This window comes from Catharus ustulatus, chromosome 5, assembly GCF_009819885.2.
Source record: "Catharus ustulatus isolate bCatUst1 chromosome 5, bCatUst1.pri.v2, whole genome shotgun sequence".
Classification (NCBI taxonomy): Eukaryota; Metazoa; Chordata; class Aves; order Passeriformes; family Turdidae; genus Catharus; species Catharus ustulatus.
The window spans coordinates 38199036-38220899 of record NC_046225.1 but is presented as its reverse complement, the minus strand read 5'-3'; the positions used below and the strand labels follow the sequence as shown (position 1 = coordinate 38220899).

The 21864-nt window shown below is 36.3% G+C and overlaps 2 protein-coding genes across 11 annotated transcripts in view; one reads left to right on the top strand and one right to left on the bottom strand.

The window, feature by feature from the left end:
* The window catches only part of CEP44 (centrosomal protein 44), a 38076-nt gene extending 31705 nt beyond the window's left edge, over positions 1-6371 (bottom strand). For 2 of the 7 annotated variants that reach the window (XM_033061386.2, XM_033061387.1), the window contains exons 1-5: positions 4884-6270; positions 4654-4797; positions 3893-4040; positions 2739-2885; positions 1336-1443 (exon numbers count right to left, since the gene is read on the bottom strand). In XM_033061386.2, coding sequence (XP_032917277.1) covers positions 1336-1443; positions 2739-2885; positions 3893-4040; positions 4654-4742 — 492 coding nt within the window. In that variant the 5' untranslated portion in view covers positions 4743-4797; positions 4884-6270. The other 5 variants (XM_033061382.1, XM_033061383.2, XM_033061384.1 and 2 more) reach the window with 5 other exon arrangements.
* FBXO8 (F-box protein 8) lies at positions 6284-20876 on the top strand. 4 transcript variants are annotated; one of them, XM_033061391.1, is made up of 6 exons: positions 6284-6629; positions 8365-8704; positions 10849-10975; positions 17761-17879; positions 19312-19508; positions 20233-20876. In XM_033061391.1, the coding sequence occupies exons 2-6, from the start codon at positions 8376-8378 to the stop codon at positions 20418-20420; spliced, it is 960 nt and encodes a 319-aa protein (XP_032917282.1). In that variant the 5' UTR covers positions 6284-6629; positions 8365-8375; the 3' UTR covers positions 20421-20876. The 4 variants fall into 4 exon arrangements, with proteins under 4 accessions (XP_032917282.1, XP_032917280.1, XP_032917279.1 ...); XM_033061389.1 differs by having other exon boundaries at positions 6456-6629; positions 8368-8704; XM_033061388.2 differs by lacking the exon at positions 6284-6629 and adding an exon at positions 6770-7065 and having other exon boundaries at positions 8368-8704.
* The last annotated feature ends 988 nt before the right edge of the window (positions 20877-21864 follow it).

Genomic DNA, 21864 nt, shown 5'->3' with positions numbered 1-21864 from the left:
AGCCAAGAAATAACACATAAGACCTATTATTTCAATATTTATTTAAATCTAACTCTCTTATCCCAACTGTTTACAAAATACAGAAAGCAAGAGCAGGCAGTTTAATTTTTAAAAAAATCATAAAGACTTGAGGGAACTGTAAAACAAACATGCACATGCTTTACCATATATACTGTGCACCTTGCTTCCTTTCCATAAACAATAACGAAGTCATAAATGTCTTCCCTTAATGTAAACGTTGTCAGATTTCTAAGTTTGGACTGGAAAATGTACTATTACATACAGTGAAATTCATAGGTATAGACAGTTGCAACATCAAAACCACAACTAAAACATTTAGGAGAAAAAAGGTTTAACTAGGAAGATTAGAATTCTTCCCTTTTTTTGAAAATTGTCAGCAAATAGCCCCATGAGCTACACATTACTTTCCTTTCAAGGCTTCCCTTGGAGAAAACAAAGGGAAATCAATTCTTTCTAGGTGGATTAAATCCTATATTATCACAAAACAAAATAAAGCAATGATTAAGAATACACAATTACTAGCTCTGTGTAGCATCTTAACATGTACAGATTCCTCTATGTTTTAGTTAAACCGAAATTCTCCTCTATTAGGGAATTCTTAAAACACACATATTTATTCCCATTCAGTGCTACTATTAAACAACTAGAAGAGACAGAGAAGCCATTCCAAACACTTTCTTTGCAAAGTTTTCCTTGATAAAAGCAGTATTTTCCTTACAAGTAGAAATCACCAACTATTAACAGGCAGTCATGGTCCTAAAAGTTTTCTACAATTTTATTCTGCATCCTTTTAGCAGAAAATAGTAGGAAAGTTGCCCTCTTCGCATGGCATAATGTATAATCATTTTACTCAATGCACAATCATTTTACCTTTGTAAAACCAAAGCCAAGAGGATTGGTACATTCTGAAAACTCACTGAACAGATTCAGAGCAGTGTTTTGAAAGCTGTGTTAAAAACACATGTTAGCCCAAGCACACTTCACACAATACAGCTTCTTCGTCCCATTGTATCTTTTTCCATTGCTCTCCCTTACACTTGATATAATCCAAATATAGCACAAACAACAGCACTAGGTCATTACCACCAAGACTTTGAGATCAACTACTTAGTAAAAGAGAGGCAACACCCTCTTTATTTCAGCTATTATTTCAACTTTGGGGAAAAACAACCAAACAAATACCAGTCCACCTCAAAACTGGTTTGATTAAGTATTAAAAACCAAATGAATGCAAAAATTCCAGCAATTTCAGAGCCTGACTTGCTACAAATGAGATTAACCCTTAGACACAGAACATAAAAATCATTTTCATACCTGTTTGGAATTCAGAGCACTGCCACTTGGATCAGCAAGACCTTTACCACAATTTGACCATACTTCAAATTTAACAGGTCTGATTTTTTTCCTCATTTGGGATTTAACCTCCAAAGTGAACAGAAGAAAACAATACAGGAAGATTTTCAGGATTCTACATCCCATGTTCTAACACCATCACTGATAGTCAGGAATATTTTATGGTGCACACACACAAACACATTTAAACTTCTGAAGTACAAAGTCTAAAAAAAATTACAGTAATTTCACTACAAGGTGCACCCTTTTGACTAAAATTTTGGCCCAAACCCGGAATTGCCCCTTATAGTCCGGTGCGCCTTATATAATGGACAAAGTTGCGAAATTTGCCAACCCAGAAGTGAGAGCCGTGAGGGGGAAGCGGCACCGTGGGAGCACTGAGTAGTGAGCGGGGGGGCGGGAGCAGGCAGCCACAACTGGCAGGAGGCGCGCAGGGAGGGAGGAAGCGGGCAGCCCCGAGCACCGGGAGCCACGTGGGCAGGGAGGCGTTACTAATTCATTACTTTGTTGCGTGCGGCACGGATCTTCACAGCAAAAAAAAAAAAAGTGCGCCTTATAGCCAGTGAGCCTTATATGATGTACAAAGTTGCAAAATTTGCCAACTCCCAGAGGTGCACCTTATAATCCAGCGTGCCTTATAGTCGTGAAATTACTGTAAACATGACCCAAAATTATAGAGAACAAAGATCCAGAAGTGAATGTCATACTTTCACACTCACTAATGCCTATGCTAGATTGCATCAATAGACGGTTATAAATAGAACATATAACTTGGACCAGAGCTGAAAATAAAACAAATACAAAAAAATGCAATTAAGTCTTCAAAACTGACAAATTATGTAGAAAGAAGTCCTGAAGACTTGTTAAAAACTCAAAGGAATCAAAGTCCTGTAAAATATAAAGACTAGAAATTCCTTTCATTAAAGCAGAGACTGATACTCAACTGATAAATAATGTCAGTACAAGTATAATCCAATTTGAGAAACAAACACAAGTGTCATGTTTAAATTACTACAGAAATCCAACATATGAGATGATTTTGCTTTGCCTTTAAATTTATCTGAAAAGTTTATTGATTCACATGTTGACTGTATCAAGAAGCGTACAAAAATGCATCACTTACTTTAAAGACAACAATTAGATTTATTTTCATTCTAATTTTTTTTAATACTACAAAGTATTGGCAGCTTCATGTCTTGAATGAAAGCTTTCAAGCATCCTACAATGGAACTTCATACTAACTTTCCATTATTTGGTCCATAAGCAATGCTGCTTATCTTCAAATAGAAGCTGAAGAGCAGTTTATCTGCAGCATCAAACACGTCAAAAGGAACTTATGATAAAGGTAATTGTTTGATCAGTACCTTACTAGAGTTACTCAACTCCTTATGTTTCTTCACCACACAGTTGATAATGTCACAAACAATTTGCATTTTTCTTTCTGCAAAGCCAAACTGAAGAAACTGCTCTTTTGTTAAAATTGGTTTATACTGAAATTGATCTCGAAGAAACTGCAACAAAATAAGAGTTTACTTCACTTTCAAAATCACCTCACAATTTACTGTAGAAATGGCATCCCCATATTCTTATTCTACTACAATCTTTTCTTTCATTCTGCACTTCAGCAGTTAGGTTTTTTCTCATTTGATTATTTTTATATATAAATATAAAAATATATATAGTTGTTTCTTTTAACTAGGCTTTAAACATATCTCCTCTTCCAGAAAGGAAGGCCTTAAACAGATCCCCTCTTTCATTCACACCACTCCTGTAAACTTCAACTGATAGTCTTAAGATTCAAGAAATAAAAGACTATAGAAATTAATACTAAAAAACAAACTAAGAGTTTTTAAAGTGAATACACAATAAAAAGCTGTATTAATCTCAGACAACTGCATCAGAGGGCCACATAAAGCTCCCACAGAACACTGTGAAGCAGTCTCTCAGATGGAAAACTAGTTTGAATAAGCCACTATTTCTTAATTCAGCAACCCACTTTTCATAAAAACGTGCTTTTGTACATTTTAAGGATAGCTCAAAGTTAGTTTCAATCACTTAAGAATTTGATTCCAATTTATAAAAGGTTAAGTATTCAATTTTATATACTAAAATGGCATAGTGTTTCAAAATAGCTCTATTTTTCAACTGTGCTTACATTAAAATTTTTTGAGTTTATGATTTTTTTAGTGGTTAAGACTTTTGCCAAGGTCACTTCTATAAATCTTATTGTTCAATAAATATTTCTGTATACTTCCAAACTAATATCTAACAATATGACTGTTTCTGCCAAGGTCTCAAAATTGAGATTTGGCTACCACCACCCATCCTTATTTTCATTAAAATCTAAAAACTTGCACACAGTGACTTACTACCCTTACTATCTTAAATCCTAACAGAACTAAAATTCATATTCATTGCCAAAAACTTTCACTTTCTAGTAAAGATCACAGTAAATGTTTAATTTTTGTGAAGTTGTACTCAAACCCATGTTTCTTCTGCAAAGAACATGAATTGATACCTTATAAACAGCTTCAATAAAACGCAAGTCGCTCTTGGCTGTTAGTTCCACACCACGCTTTACCAAAAGCTCTGCTATGCAAGTTGAAAAAGATGTAAAACAATAGCTGATGATAGGCAAAAATGCAGCTGGATCACCCTTTACTAACCTATTAAGAAACAAAAGTATTTTACACAGCAGAAGTTAAACAAAAGCCTTTCAGTATATGTACTCAAACATTTAACTTGAAAGGAATAAATATAGCCAGCATGTTATATACATATCTCTCATTTTGAGGTTTGGGTTTTTTTTGTCCAGGAATCTCTCATTCAGCCATCTTTGCTGTTATTGTAAAATGCTCAAGAAAACCCCATTTTTGTCATCTTCATATAATTTAAACATTGTCATGTCTAAAACCCACTAGTATTTCCAGCTCAACATTCAGATCTTCTTTTTTTATTTCTCATCTTTATGGGACAAAATGTCCTGAAGGAAGTTTTGCAAGCATTTCCAAAGGAACCAGAAAGGTGAGAATAACCAAAACAAAGACAAGAACAGCAGAAGAGGAGCAAGACAGTAACACAGTTCAGGATTGTTCCAAGGATTGCTCAGAAGAGCAAAACCGCATACTTTTATATTCCAGTTTGCACAGACCACACTCCAACTTCCCACAGTTATGTTCTGCTTACTATCACAGGGTGCAATGCTAATACTAATACATATCTTGTTTACACATCTTGCTGTCATCAGGTATTAGCATAAGTTTTCACACTGCCACTTACACTGTATAATCCACATCTCTTGGATAATTTAACAAGCGAAGTCCTTGTTCTATTTTTCTTAAACTTCCATTAAGGTCTCCTGTTGCCATTATTCCAAATGCTATTCTTCTTTCAGATTATGAAATAAATGTTTAAAAAGTATGTCTGTTCAAAAAATTATGTACACAAAAATTACAAAATGCAATAATCACTTAAATTCAATTTTCAGCTAGAACCTACAAAATAATTACCTGCCACGATCTTCACTAAATTTCTCTTCTTGCTACAAAACAAGCATTTTGAAGTCTACTAATCCAAGTAGTGAAGAGGCACAGTCACACAGCCTACAAATGACGCGATGGTCTCAAGAAGCAGTTACAGCTTGCATTTACAGTGGGTTGGGTTTGTTGTGGGTGTTTTTCTTCTTATGCTTCTATGGTGTTTAATCGGCAGTCCTGAAGATTAAGCTCCTCCCGTGCCCTTGTTGAAATAATTTTCTTCCTACTTAATCATCAGGTTCGTTTAATTTAATCATTAGGTTCTGGGTTATCAGTTGCACTAAACAGAAGTACACAATACTTACTGTTAAAAGTTTGGAAGAATTTAACGAATTATTTGGCAATTGAGGCAGCTATTTTTCCTGCATTATGTTACAATGCGATCCATTCTCTGATTTTGGGAATTTAACTACATATTAAGACAAATCTCAAAGAATCTGACATAAAACTGAAGCTCTATTTTGCAGTGCAAATATTCAGAGAAGACACTCTCAGGGTTTTGTCTAATCATACAGGCTGTTTCCCAAAAGTATTAACATTCCTTCTTTTTACACCAGACCTCTGGATGTAGAAACTGGTAACTACTATCACTACAAGATAGCTTCAGAGATCATAAAAGTAACAGTCAAGCTGGTAGCAAATCTTGGGAAGGTGAACCCAGTAAAATGAAGTACATAGCTTTTGTCTGTAGAAATTCATAACAGAACTTAGAGTGTATACCAAAGTTTCAAGATACGATAATATAGAACTTTGAGCAAGCGGTTCAAAGAACAACTCCCAATACTACATGTGATATTCGAAGGATCAATGTAAAAAACTAAACAACAAAAAATCCCCAATAAAACAAAAACAAAAAACCCTACAAAACTACCCCCTGCAAGTTACCAGGTATGTTAGCACTGTAAAGGATGCCTTTGAAATGCCCAGCAACCAGACTTTTGATTTCTTCTGAATCTACATTCTCCTGCTGCATAGGGCGGGGAGCTGCGGGAGATCGCACCATTACGCAGAGATGCAAAACCGACAAGTTCGGGACGTGGCGGGCGTGCCAGCTGCGCCACCCTTCGCGCAGAGGCCACCTGCACAAGGGACTGGGTGTCCTGGCCTGGTTGCCCTGGGCACCAGCGGAAAAAAAGCGTGCCCCAGCCAAGACACGCAAGGCGGGCTGTCGTCCCGGAACCAGCGCGCAGCGGCCAAGTCGCAAGAGTGGGATCAGGGCCGGCTTCCCACACGCCTTTCCTCGCCCCCACCACAGCCGGAGACCGTGCCCTCCCCAGGGCTCGCCGTCCCCGAGGAGAGGGAGAGCCCCGGGCCGGGAGCCGGCCCGCACGGCGGGGACAAACCCCGCGCCCAGAGCGACGCTGACGCTCACCCGCGCGGCGGGAGCGCCGCCTTTCCCTCGGGAGCGCGGCCGGGCCCCGCGGCCGCTCCGAACGCGGCGGGCACAGACCGAATCTGCCGCCGCCGGACCCGACAGGCTCTTCCGCTTCCCGCGCGCCCCGCCCGCGGACGTCACTTCCAGCAACAACAGCGGACGTCAGAGCTGCGCGGGCAGGAGTCGGGGCGGCGGCGGGCTCGGCCTCCCTGCCGAGGCTCCTTCCCTGGGCCTATCCGCCCGTCCCCGCCGCCAGGCCCGCGCAGCCTCTCCCGCCCGGCGCGGCCCTCGCACGGAGGCGGGGCGGGCTCGTCGCGGCGGCGGTTGGAGCGAAGCTGGCACAGGTAGGGCCCGCGGTGCTGTGGACGGATGGGCGGCATGGCCAATCGGCAGCCGGGGCTCCGGGAGCGGGCCAATACGGCCTGGGGGCGGCACCCACCGGGCCGCGGAGCGGGGCGGCCGCGCCGAGCCGGGTCCCGGTGCCGCTCTGCGCGGGGAGGAGCGGCTCGGGGGACGGCACGGCTGCCGAGCTTCTCGGGACGCGGGACGGCCTTAGGCAGCCCTGACCTTCGGCTCCCTGGGGCGGCTCTGGGCCTGCGGGACGCACTGTGCCTCCACCCGCTTGCCCGGACTCAGATTGGAGGCTTTCCCCTTACGGGGGGGACCAGCAGGCCTCGGTTGCAATGCAGCTGCTATGAACGAAGCTTCGGCGTCAACAGGCTTGCATCGAAGGAAAGAACGTTTTCCTGTTGGGATAATCGTGGCTGCAAAGCAGCACCTGTAGGGCTCATTTACCATTAAGTGGAGAATGTTTATATCTAGAGTGCATGTTGGTTTTTATTTAATGAAGTCGAACCCAGTACTAATACTGCATTAATCTAGATTACTTTTGGCATCCAATCACGCTTGTCAACACTGCAAAAGAATTTATTATGCAGTAGCCAAGTAACAAGAAGAAGACACGATTAGAATTTAAATTAGACTTTGATAGATAGCAGGCAGAGCTAGCAAAGATCAGCGTTTTATAAACAAGCTTGATGTTATTTTTACTGTGGTAGTTACTACAGCTAAGCTGTCAAGCGGTTTCAATTACTAGATAAAATTACTTTATCGGAAGTTTGAAAACATGCATTTGAGTGGCATGCTGAATCTGAAGATTGAAAGTATATGTACAAAATAATTTTAAAATACAGATTTTGACGCCATTACTTAAAAGGCTTTATGACAGTGGATTTGCTCATCTTTTATTATGATAGGCTCTGCAAGCATTCATCCTGGATTACTACAAAGCTGAAAGTAATTACGTGATTGGGAAAATTGTGTGTGTTCTAACAAATGGCGTATAAGCTGCTGAATCTAAAATAGCAGAGCTTGTGGATTTTCAGCAGCTGGTTCTAGACTGGTTAAATTCTGTCTCATTTTGTTTCTTGGGTGAAATTTCTTCAGTTGATCCTTAACAATAGCAAATATATTTTAATTTTTTTTCTTTTGCATTACCAAAGGGCTTTTTATACTATTTCTGCAGTGATATCCTCTATATATCCTCTTATTATCAAGGCTTTATGTTATGCTTCTTGGTAAGAAAGGTTGAAAAGATACTTATTCTCTTGTTTCTGAGCACTCAAAATTCTTACTGCGTTATCACTGAAGCCATTAAACTATGTTTCAGTGTCAGTCACTGTGCTGCCTAATGCATTTTTGTTTCTCCCTATGTTTTATAGTACTTCATTGACTGTAAATAAGGTTTTTAAATTAAATTTTGAAGGGAGTCTGAAGATTCCAAATGTTCTGAAGCCTAAGGTGTCTTAACTTGGGATATAGATAATATTTGGTACTCTTTGAAGAAGCTTATTGTTAATTTTGTCGCTCTTCAAGCATGGAAACTTTTGAAAAAAATATTCTAGATTTTTGTAATGGTTTTTGATTTCAGTTGCCTCATATGAAGACTGTTCTACGTAACTTTGAGAGAACTCACTTTCTACCTATTCAGATTGATACTAAAATTTTACTTAAGTTCTGAGTCTGTCTTACAAATGTTTATAAATAGCTGTCAATGTCTAATTTGGGTTTTATGTCCAGCAGGCTCGCAGATGGGTCAGGGACTCTGGAGAATTGCTAGAAACCAGCAATTGCAACAGCAAGGATACAGTGGACAAGGCTATCTTACCAGAGAGCATGGTAGGAGGATACCTGCTAACAATGTTTCCAATACGAGCCATCGCAAGCAAGCCCAAGGAGGCATTGACATTTACCACCTGCTGAAGACAAAAAAATCTAAAGAGCAAGAAGGATTCATTAACCTGGAAATGTTGCCACCAGAGCTTAGTTTTACCATTTTGTCGTACCTGAATGCAACTGATCTCTGTCTAGCTTCATGTGTCTGGCAGGATCTTGCTAATGATGAGCTCCTCTGGCAAGGGTAAGCGCAAAAAAAAAAAAGAAAAGACATAGTACCTGGACATAGTAAAAAGTATTAGATTTTGAATTTGTCTCAGCAAGTGCTTTTTTTCTTTCTAACCCTAGCCAAGGTTTCCTAAGTTAGATGAGATTGATATAAAGGAAACATATGTAGTTTAAAAATGCGTTGTTCTGGATTTCTAATTAGTATGGGGTATTACTGGAGATTCCTACATACACAAGTGTGCTTGGCACAAGTATACACCTAGTGTTTTAGATAGCATGGAGTAAAAACAGGGACTTATCTTCACTTTTCACCTGCATCTCGGATGTTTGTTTCATTACTCCTCTGAACTTCAAACAGTTGTCTAGCTTAAGCAAGCAAACTTATTCAGCCAAACTCCAGAATGAAGAGGAGTGAGAACTTATCTACTGCACTTGTAGCAGCTTAGGTGTATCTTCATTGGAAGATGGTCGTGGAGGGAGGAAAGAAAAGGTTGTTTTTTCTCAAGTGCAATTTCTTCAGCCTAACACTTGAAATACATTTATGTATAACATATGCAGAATTTGTATGTCTGAGAAATAAATAAAGGAATATTCTTTCAGATAAAATAGTGTAATATCAAAATGTAGCTAACATATTCTTTGGTATTTTATGTTTTACAGCACTAGGAAAAACTCATTAATTCCTACTTATCTTTAGAGTAGATGTTCAGCAGAACTTGTAACTTCTTTCACAACATTTTCTTCTCCCTTAACAGACACTACTACTACTGTAGCAGTTGAGTTGTTGTTCAGGTTGTTTATTTTCCTTTCATTATGCTCTACATCTCATCCTCCCCTCATCTGTTTCTTTGTACTGCTGCCTTTGAATTAAGCAGCTTCCCTATCATGCTTTTGAACCTGGCAAAAAGATAATGCAGGATAACTTCTTAGTCACAATTGTCCCTAGTTGGGGACTGTTACATTGACAGGAAATAAGAATTCTAGTGAGGGATACCATTATGCTTCTAAGTTTGTCAATATGCATTGTACTGTGCTCAGTTCTTGGTATCAAACCCACCCTAAATACAATTAAATTCCCTAGACCAAAACTTGAAGATTCTAGAGCTTCTTAATTGCATGCAGTATATATTCTTAACATGTGGTGTGGAAATACATATTTTCCTTGAAGTACATTCTGGGAAACAGTTCAATCATTTTTCATGAAATCTTTCCAAATAATACTCACATTCATACCACATTTCTTTTGGTAATGAAAATGTGTCCTGATTTAGCAATAAATAAAAATCTCAATTTTCGTAATCTCTGTAAAAATCTTTACTATTCCACATGTATAAGGGTGTGTTTAAGCTTTGGCAAGTACTGTGGTTGCAGTTCCAGACTTAGTCCAAATAAGACCCAGTTTCCAGAACTGAAATAAAAATCTTTGCCATGCCTCCAGTGACTACCTACTGGATTCTAAACATTATTCCTAATTAGTTACAGGGCAGGTGTGTTGAAGCCAGGTCAACAAGGAATCTAGAGTGTGCAGAAAGGGAATTTGCAGATGATATCATCAAAGAAACTGAGAGGAGGGACAGAAACTGATGAAACTGAGATGTCGAGTCAGAGTGGAATAAAAGGGAAAGAAGCTGAAAAGTTACAGATGGTAGAGAAGGATGGGGCTGGATCTAGTCATTAGGGCTCTTCAACAGGACTGGCCAATTAGAACAGAAGGAAGAAGAGTTGGGAGAAGAAGGACAGATGGGAAAGTACTGAATTAATGGCATAATTTTGTGCAGATATGGTATCAAATTCACTGCACAACTGGGCACAAGAAAATAAACAAAATGTTTTAATCAGTCATAGTACTGCAGGAGAACAACTTGTCACTGTTCTCCTCGGGTTCTAGGGATGCCAGAGTTCTCTTCTCTGTGGTTATCATGATGCCACCTACTGAGATTTATTTTGAGGTTGCACTTTAATACACCAAAACCTCTTAATCATATAATTGAAGATTGTAGAAAATCATGGCAAAAGACTTACTAACTGTTACAGCAACCTACTTCTAACTTTTCCTATGGTTTGAGCATTTAGCTTTGCAGTGTTGATTACATTTTGCTTGTGTAAAAGCCATGAAATTCAGAAAGGAATTTTTATAATAGATTAATTCTATTTTCATAGGTTGTGCAAATCCACTTGGGGTCACTGTTCTATATACAATAAGAATCCGCCTCTAGGATTTTCTTTTAGAAAATTATATATGCAGCTAGATGAGGGCAGTCTCACCTTTAATGCCAACCCTGATGAGGTAAGTGAACTGTTGCTGACAGTAATAAACAATAATTGTGATTGGTTTTTTTATAATTGTAGCCATATGAAAAACAAAGTTTTACTAGGTTTTTTTGGTTTTTTTTACTGTAGAGATGATTAATACTGAACTACAGCTGTATTCTGGTCTTTTTTTGAATATTGTACCTGTGTACACCATTTACATTACTTACCTGTTAAGTGCTCTTGTACACTTCTGTGGATGCCAGAAATTCATAACCACGTATTAACATAGGAACAAGGCAGATATCCTAACTGAAGAGACAGTGGTGAATTTTAAGAGCATAACAATGAGCTTACATAAATAAAAGTGTTAAAATACAGAGTATGAGTTTGGTTCCACTTGAGGAAAAGCAGGATGAGGTATATAGTCTGATTGCTTCTATGACAATCACATTTTCTTGTAGGGGATTTTTACGTATTTCCGCTATCAAGGAGCAAATCTTGAAATATGTAAAAGATCAACTGCTGAACTATCCTGAAGATCAGATTGATTTAATTTCTGTGGGTGTTTGTTTTACATAATGTTTCTATATAGAACAACATAAACTTAGCTTCAAAAAAAAAATATCCCTTGTCAAACTGAAAGGTTTCCATTTATAAGTTCATGTAACTAACTGGAAAAGTCAGTTTCTGCTTTCAGTCTGTCACCCTTCAAAAAGGAAAACAATTTGAGAGTAGACAGCTTTTGCCTGGGAGATACACAGTTAATGCCCAAGTGACAGAGTCTTTTGTGTATAAAATGAGACTCCTGCTTCATGTTTCCTAGGAAAAGAGTGTACACAGTACTGAACAAAAATGCTGTTAACTTCCTGCATATAGTTACACGTACACATGGAAGTGGTAATTGAATAAATCCAAAGTAGAAAAAGGACTGAGATATGAAAAGAAACACTTCTAGAAGCAAATTTCACTCAGCTGATATGATATAGAAAGTGTGAACTTGTGACCATGGGGTAAAATAAATAAAGCAATTCTATGGATCATTGAATAATGTGATCTCATTTAAGTTCTTGTTTTATCTCATATTCTGTTTTATTAAAAGACCATTACTTTTATCAGTCACAAATAGAGTACTTTGTAATTTCTCTGGTAGAACTCTGCCTTGAACTCTGATACACAACGTGGAGACATCAGCACCTGGCCACTTGAGCGATTAGTATTGTTTTTCTGCAGAATTTTTACAAATTTAGTAATAAATGTAAAAGTTTCCAAACGAGATGCAATATTTAGGTAACTTACATGTTTTCATTAATACATCAAGTATATTGCTAGCAGCATTGTCTGTCCAAATTTTTCTTTCTATTTCAATTTTTTTTTACATAATTTTTCATTTAACTATCTCGGTTAATAATGTGCCATTATATTTCAACCGTATTTAAAGTAATCTTAGTATGTTTAAAACATTTGGAGCCTTCAGAAAAGGCAATTAATAGAAGATTCATTATTTTTTAAAGGAAATTAAGATCTGCAAATTAGAGCTAACTTATGGCATACCTAAATTAGGTATTAATTTTATTATGTGGCTCTTACTTCATTGTGGTTATATTTTACAATAGAAGTACAAACACTCTGCTTCAATGAGAGATGAGAACCTCAGGGTATCTCCTAAGGGCTCTGTTCCTCTCTCCCTGTGGAGCACCGTAGCCTGGTAGGAATCATTCAGGGCCTGAGTTTCAGGAGAATTCACAAATACTATTGCTTTTACTGTTTACAACTGTGATATTGGCAGAATTATTATCATTATTATTATTATTTTTATTATTAGTATTATTATAAGGACACTGTGACTGAAACATATGATATGACATTCCACTTTTAAAAATTGTGTCTCCGAATTTCCTGCCAAACTCTGCTTTACATTTGATAACAGACCTGATCAAATTACTATAAAAATAAGAATACTTACAGCCACAGGAGCAAGATTCTCCAAAGGACACCGCCCATGTCATGAAAATGGGTAACCAGGCTCCACAGCAACAGCTCCAGAGCTAGCGGTGGCTCACGGGGTAGGGAAGAGCATCTACACACTTTGTGGTAGGATTCTCTGGTTAGCCATTGTTGTGTGCATGGTTTTGTGATATCTGCTGTAATTTAACGTGTTGATTGTGTGCATGAGCTTGCATAATTCATAGCAGGTGCTCACATTCTGCTGAAAGAATGTGCCTAAACACATGAAATGTAATCTGAAAAAAAAAACCAAACAACTCCAGTGCATGTTTGGGTTGGGTTTTTGGGGGTTTGTTTTTTTTTTTCTTTTTGTTTGTTGATTGGTTGGTTTTGTTAGTTTTTTTTCATATGGCACCACCATTGTAGCCAAGATTTTGGAACCTGGTTTTTGTTGTTTCTTTGGAGATAGGGGATGGTTTAGTGTTAGTATTAGCACTTGAATATAAATATAATGTTGTTTAATCTGCCTATCTGATTTCTGCAGTATTTTATTTTAAAGAGTCTATACTGTATGTAAAATGTTTCTCATGCAGTGCTCATTTCATCTCGTGTGCTTATGACTCAGAATTTGTAAGCAACTAGAAGTTACTTCCCATCATTTTGTATCCAGTTTCTAACTCCCTACAAAATATTTTGTCAAGTTTATTACATGGATCAATGTTGTGTAGCTAAAATTGAGACTGAAGGTAGGAACAATAATCTTTTAGTCAGGAAAGAAGATCTGTTTTTTTGTTTCATGCTTAGTGGTTATAACTGATCTATTTAATAGCATTTATTTTTGTGGACCTTCTGGAATCTGTACTGTGCCAAAACTGTTTGTCTCCGGTGAGGTCAGGATTTCCTTTATGTAGCATAATAATAAAGTACAGTAAGACAGTACTTATACTAAGCCTGTCCTTCCACTCTTCTCGTTGTCTCATTCTACAAGCTGCCCTTGGTTTTTGACAGGGAGGCCAGGTTTTTCTGACCTTTTCCTGGTTATAAATTATTAGCCACTTGCATAAAGCTACATTACCTGACTTTTTAATTATGGATAGTCTGTAGATGATGGAGTGTTTACTGTGCTGTATTTCTAAGCAAAGTCTTTTGAAACTTACCCTATTTAATAGTGATCTAGTAAGCAAGCCAGTTTTGAGATGCATTGATTTATTGGTTTGAAGAATAGTATAAGTATGTTGTAAAGAAATTCTTATGTGATTTATCAAAATAGTTGGAAAGGAACAATGAGCTGAAACTTTTTGATAATTTTATGTTAAAATCAGAGTGGCTTAATCTTGTAAATTATTAATTATGGATTCTGTGTAACGTGAAAAATATTTCCAGGTTCTATTTGAAATTTCTGCCATCATAAGTTTGTATCACTGGGACTGTATTTTAAAGACATACAGTGAAAGAGTACTGCTTGAAATGTATGTTACATATTGTGTGCACGTTTGTCACCAAATTACTTAATTCATAACTTAGTAAAACAATCATAAAAATTTGCATTATAGAATATCTCATTGATACTCTGCATTGTTCCAGAAGATGCACCATTAGATATTTTAACAGTGTACTTCTCAAGAAAAACAGGAACAATAATAAATGCCTACTTATTATTTACTAATAATGTTAGTGTTACTTAGAATCACCAACAGAAATTGAGACCCTACTATACTAGATATTGATTCTAAAATTTCTGTGCCGTTAACTTACGATATCTGGTTTGTTTTGTATCCATATCTAAACAGAGGTGTCAAAGGTCATTCCTAGTTTTGGCGTTGACTGCTGTACTGAAGTGATTTGAAGGTACTCTTAACAAAGAAGATAGTGCAGAAATTGAATCAACATGGAAAAGTTTTCCATTTTAGAGATTCTGTATGGATATAAACAAATCCAAATACTATTGGAAATAGGTAGAAAATAAGCAAGGAGTGTCAGTGCTGTAATAGAATAGGCTGGCAAAACAAGCATTGTGTGCTGGGGGAAAAAAAAACAACTGTAAAAAGCAACATACTGAAATACAACAAATGGCTTTTGTTGTTACTATTAGTCTGTATTTAAAATTGTTGTTTGCATACATAATTTAAATCAACGCTTCCATACATTAATATTTTATCCAGAGCTGTCTAAAATTCAGAGATAGCACACTGTCCACTTTAAGGCATCTTTCCTAATTCTCCAATGCTAAGAACATTATAGTGCTCTGAATCAGAATTTAAAAACTACTGTATGTGCTCATTCTGCAATGTTTCCCAAGTGTTAAAAAGGCCTCGTCAGAGCTGTAGATCATGGCACAGAACAGCCTACCTGATTGCAGTCAAATGTTTCCTAAGAGAATCACCAGCGGACTGATAAATAATCTTAGCATAGGTTTTAGCATAGTGTGTAGGGCTCCTTATTTCAGCTAGTATATGTGCCACAAGCGGCCATTTTAGCTACCAAAATGATTTATTTGAAGCAAGGGTTCTGAGAGGTTTTCAAGTAGTATTTACAGTGTTATGAAAAACAGATTCAGTGATGTACTGTAAGTCTTGTAAATAAATTTCATTTGCTGTGAGACAAAATTTAAGAACATAAAAGAGAAATCAGGCTTCTATGGTTGCAAAGTATTTTTGATAGCTTAGGATGAAATAAAAAGCAACTAAAAACAATGGCATATGCAGAAGTATATTTTATTTATACCTTGTTTAATTGTGAAGGAGTTGACAGGGAAAGATATTGTCAAGCATTATGTGTGGTAGGGGAAAAAGGAATTAGAGATAGAGAATAATAATGCAAAGACTTTGTAACCTATCAGATAGAGATCCTCCACTGAGCTGCGAGCTAGGGCATGAGAAAGAAACTGCAGCATTTACTGTTACAGAGAAACAAACCCACTGTGTGTGTTAAAGAAGGTATTATTTTCCACCTGCCTCTTCTGTGTCCTGCTAGGTGTTTTCTGGATATGTTGCAGAAGTGTTTGTTAATTGCAGCAGAAATGCTACTCAAGACTTGCTCACCAGGCTTCAATTTTTATTACTTTAAGCTAATACTTCTTATTGAAGCAAACATAAATCTCATTAATTCAGGATATATGTAAAGGAGATATTCTGCTGCTCATCTTACATAAATTGCCAAAATCCTTGTTGTTATCTCCCATTTTTAATTTCTTATTTAGCTCTGGTTCAAGAAAGCACTAAGTGTTATGTTGTCCATCCGTATTATGGACAAAGTTAAATATGAAATAATTTGGACTGAAATGCAAGCTGATAGAGCAATACATGTTTTATTGTCATACTAAACACAGTTTTTTCTTAAAATTGGGGTGTAACACTGCTAAATGTTTTTGTTTTACCTATCTAAAAAAAACTTTATATTTTAATTTATTTTTGTAAACCATTATTTTAGCAAAACAAATGTATCTTGATTAACTGCTATTTTCTATAAATATATAAGCAAAACCTATGGACTGGTACAAATAACTGGTTAATACTACACGTGGTTTTTGGCTTTTAACTTGTGTTCTTATATTCTAACTGTTTTCCTGCTTGATGCAAGTAAGACTTCACTTTACTAAGCCACTTCACAAAATATTCCAAACCTACACTCAGTCCTTAATTTCTTTTTCACACGAAATTCAAGAGCACTGGGAAGTTTAGTTTATATACTTAATGACAGGTTGCCCCTACATCTTTGTAGCAGTAATGTAAACACAAAGGGCAGACTTACAAAATATTGTGAAGTTTGATATCAGAAGATTTATGAAAATATATTTCAGAAGTATTTTAAGGGTGGTTTAGGTTGTGGCCTTGGTACATTATTCTGTGCAGAAATGCACTGTCCTACTCATTTTAAATTTCAACCTTATGCTGTAGTCAAGATCAATTGTACTTAACTATTTCAACACTTTGTAATAAATGCTGAGAACTGCTCCCAGCCCCTGCCAAATTGAAGAATTAGAAGAATTTGGTTAGTTATTCTCAGGTTTAGATTTTTGCTAAACTTAGTTGAAAATTGTGTACATTTTTAAAGTCCATTAGTTGGGTTTTGATTTCTGAGATTGCAAGGAAAATAGTTTTATGCTTTGGGATATTTCAATGACCAGAGAGAATCCAGAATACCACTGAAATACTTTAAATTTGTTGTGTTTATTCTATAAGAAATGTGTGCTTGGTCAAAGTGTAAAATTCTGTAAATCATAATATGAGTATAAATTATATGCAATTCTGATTTTTAAACTATTTTTATGTTAGGCATAGTGTTCTTATTTATGTGTATGCATATTTATATTTGTTGATACTTAGCTATGCTTTGAAATCAGCGTGCTTGTGTTTATTTGCATTATTACACATTTAAACAAATGCATTTAATGCATCTATTTGAATGTGATACATTGTATATATGTGAGAGCATTACTGTTTTAATGACAGATGTTGAAGACTAAACACATTATGGCCAAGATTTTCTTATTTGCAGAAGTTAATGAAATTACCAGTTATGGTCCTTGCAACATTTTAAATACTATTACAAAGCTATAAAAGCAAAATACTGACATACACTGTAAAGAAATTATTAGAGAACCACCATGCTCATTATGGGGTTCATAATTGCAAGTTTTCTACTATGACTGTATGTAAAATCTCAACCATAACACTAAATTGTTTCTTTGCATTTGTTTTATAATTTTAGAGTGTATTCTGCATGTTGAAATGTGATTTAGAGGAGGAGGAATCATTCTCAAAAACAAACCAGTTAATTTGTAGGATTACATTCCTTCATTGTGAAGTACAATACTTGTTCCTAAATACATTATGAAGATTAAACGTATTTATACATACATGTATTTTATCTCAGGGAGTCAACTACTTTATGTCCAAAGGCATACTAGACGATTCACCGAAAGAAATAGCTAAGTTTATCTTTTGCACAAGAACACTGAATTGGAAGAAGCTGAGAATCTACCTTGATGAAAGGTAATTCAAATTTCTCTTGACATTTTCTATTAATTTTCAATGTATAGTCCCATTTAACAATATTTTGAATGTAGAGATGCCACTTCAAGGATGTAAAAAGGCAAGAAAATGCAACTAGGTTATGAATAGTTCTGCTTAATCTGAACAGTTATTCAAGTATTTATGTGACTGTAACACTTAATAAGAATCCTCAAAAATACCACCTAGAAATAATAAATTTCACATCCTCACAAAGTCTTACATAAATATTTTGCTGATTTTTCTTGGCTTGGTAGGTTTTTTTCCCTCTCTTATGGGTGTTATTCAGAAAAAGTAGTTATCACTTTACTAAGGGATGATAGCTTTTTAACTAATATTGAATCATCTAACCATTACTTGGTTGTCTGATATTTCTTGATTGGAAGTTGCACATACCTCCTGAGATGGAAGGGAGCATCCTCTTGGAGACATCAGGAGCTGCAGAAGGAAACACTCTCCCAGCTGTAGTGTCCTGTTCTGTCTCCACAGTGCTTTCTCATGCCGTCAGGTTGGGGTGGGGCAGTATCACGAAGGAGAATAGTAACTGCACCTGAGTAGGAAGAACAGAGAGCCAACTGCACTTCTAGCAGGAATCCTCTCCTGCTTCTCATCCTCTTCAGCCTGTACTACTAAAGGAATAAAAGGAGTCTATAGTATTATTACCACTGGCAGTCCTGTGCTGTAAAACTTCAGATTTATCAATTTTTTCAAAAATAATAACACAAAACCATTTAATGGATGAGATTGCAAGTTAATGTTAGTGACTCCTACTGCCATTTATCTACACTTCATAAACAGTATAATCAGACACTAAAAATAAAAACTACTTTTCTAAAAGTTGAAACTCACAGGCAAGGTAAAAATCAGGTTAAACATAGGAAAATATTCTTAGGTTCACTTCAAATTTGCTTCCAATTTTTTTCAACCCTCTTTTTCACATCTGGTAATATAGGTGTGGTCTGAATCTTTTATATGTGTCTGTGTTCAGTGCAAAACACTTGAGAGCACTAGAGTCCATCACACCCTGATGGACTTCCATGAGCAAATTTTGCCTAGCTGAAGCCTGGTTTTAACAAGACACTCCTGTAACAGCTTCTACTTAGACATCAAAATATGGGACAAGCATGAATCTGCTCATTTTACTCTCTTTTTAAATGGTTTTGTTACAGTTTAAAGGAAGCAAAGCCTCTATGCCTTGATTGAATATACATATAAACTTTGAGTTCTGATTCATGTATGGCAAAGAACATACGTTTATATTATCTTTGTGCTGATAGTGATAATTTTTCCTTTTAGGAAAAACAAAAACTCATACTATTCTAAAGCTTTAATTTTTATTTTTAAAATATACACATTTTCATATTTAAACGGTTAAAAGAAACTTTTCTAATAATATGGAATTTTGTTCTGCCAGGAGAGATGTTTTGGATGACCTTGTGACGCTGCACAACTTCAGAAATCAGTTCTTGCCAAATGCACTGAGAGAGTTCTTCAGACACATTCACGCTCCTGAGGAGCGTGGGGAGTACCTTGAAACTCTCATAACAAAGTTCTCTCACAGATTCTGTGCTTGTAATCCTGATTTGATGAGAGAGCTTGGCCTTAGCCCTGGTAAGCAAAAATGAGGAGTGGATCAGTCTTTATACTTCTGCATGATGCTACTGTTTCCGATAGCTTTAAAATCAACACTAAACAAGTATTTCTGAAAATACAAAATGATTCAGTATAGAGTCATCATTCCACTTGGGTTGGGAAAAAAACCCAAACAAACCAAAACCAAATATACTGATTCTTTTTTACCTGATTAGTTGGGTTATCTTTCGTTCATTTTTGTCTGTACTTTGAGCTTTTCTCTTTTCAGAAGTTTGTCTTGCAGAGTCTTACACTTAACATTTGGTTAGTTTCACAAAAATGAAAGGGAATATTGGGCCACATTCAAGTTAACAAGCATTTCTAATTGGTTGGGGGAGGCAGTTTTCAGCAGTGGAACTGCTTACATTTATAAAAGATAAGCTTTTGCAGGATGTTGGTTTTAGTTTATACAAACTTCAAGAATTTTTTTAAATTAAAATGTATAAAACCCTCTTGGATTATGTAGAAATATTAAGAGATTTGTAAATTCTCATTTGGCACTGTGCTGACATTATTACTTTGAAAGTTGCTATATTAAATTTTATTTCACTGTGATACCCTTCTGAATAATTGTATATGTGTATATACATATATATAAAATTATGAGCCTAGATGATAAAGACCATAAGGTTCTTAGGGAAAAACACTTTCAATGATGACAGTTTCTTTTTTAAACTCTTTTTGTTTATTCTCTCTTGTCTAGATGCAGTGTATGTACTGTGTTACTCTTTGATTCTACTTTCGATTGATCTAACAAGCCCTCATGTGAAGAACAAAATGTCAAAGAGGGAATTCATCCGAAATACGCGACGAGCTGCACAGAATATTAGTGAAGATTTTGTAGGGCACCTTTATGACAACATCTACCTTATTGGCCACGTGGCTGCCTAAAAGCACAATTTGCTAGCACTTAAAATTTGTAATTTTCAAAAACTACATCAATTCAAGATATTAATTATTTTGTAGAGATGGGGGTTATTTTAGTGCTGGTCATTCTAACCTCTGTATGCAATCAAAGTTTGTGTGTGTGTAACTGTGTGTGTGTGTAAATTACCTTTTCTATCTATTTACTGTGGGAACAGAAGGATTTTTTTTCATGATTTTTTTTTTTAGTTTTGCACAAAACAATGCCATTAGTCTGACACAGCCATTTATGAATGTTAAACTGACATTACAGTCTAAGCTGAAAAAGTGGTGAATTTGTGCATTAGATCTGCTTGAAACTTTAATAAGTTCATTCTTTTTAGAATACCATGTAATGTGTATATATTTAACTAAAGAGATTTATAATCATAATTATTTTATTGTAAAGTATTTTAACTAAAATTTCTCCTTTTATCTCTTAAATTAGTGTTTGACTTTGGTTTGCATTTTTTACGATGCTGACTACCTCAGATACTTAAGTTAGAGGAACATTGGTCTGAATACTACAATAAAGTTTATTCTAGGAGATGATAGAGCACTTGTAAAATATCTAAGCTGGTATTTTATACTGTATTTATTAACTTGAATTAGCATGTTGCCAATCTGCTATTCACTCAGTTTTAAATATTACAGGCTCTATTTTAGATGAACCCTGATGCCATACAGGAGTAGCCAGGGGAGATCATGCAGTGTACAGAGAGGTTTATGTTATTTACATACATAACCTATTTTGCAGATACTGGTTTTAGGGAAACAGGGCAACTACAATCATCTATTCACTGCAGTAAGCAAGAAAAAATTTGAACAGGGAAAGTGGTAGGAGTGAGTAGTGTTGCTGCTTTCAACTGGTTCCCTCAGTCTAGAAGTGTCAATGATGGAAATGCCTTGGCAAATGTATACCAGATGACTCGTTGCTAAAGCTGTTAAAAACTGACAGTGCAAGATTAGAGCAGTGACTGTGCAGGATTGGAGAGCTGTTTCAGAGCCAGATACTGAATTACGTACTCTCTAAGATTTTAAACAGGTCTAAATTTATGGAAATACTTCAAAAATTACTTGGTTAAATTTTGTCTTGACATTTTCTGAAGTGTGGAGAATATTAGCAGTGGAACTGCTGTGCATGTGCACGTATTGAATGAGGACAATGGAATTGAATAAGGACAATTGTTCAGACTGCACAGAGCAGTGCTTTTCTTAAGTTGACATAACGTAGTTGAAGTAAGAGCTCTTCCTGATTGTTTGTTTACATAATATTCAGCTATCAGTAGAATCTAGATACATCATGGTAGCAAGTATATTTATTCTTTTTCCCTACCATACCATGAGGTGATGTGGGAAGGTATTCATAATCTGTAAAACAGAACTAATCTGAGTTTTTATGTAGAAAGCCTATTACAGAGCCAAGAATTCA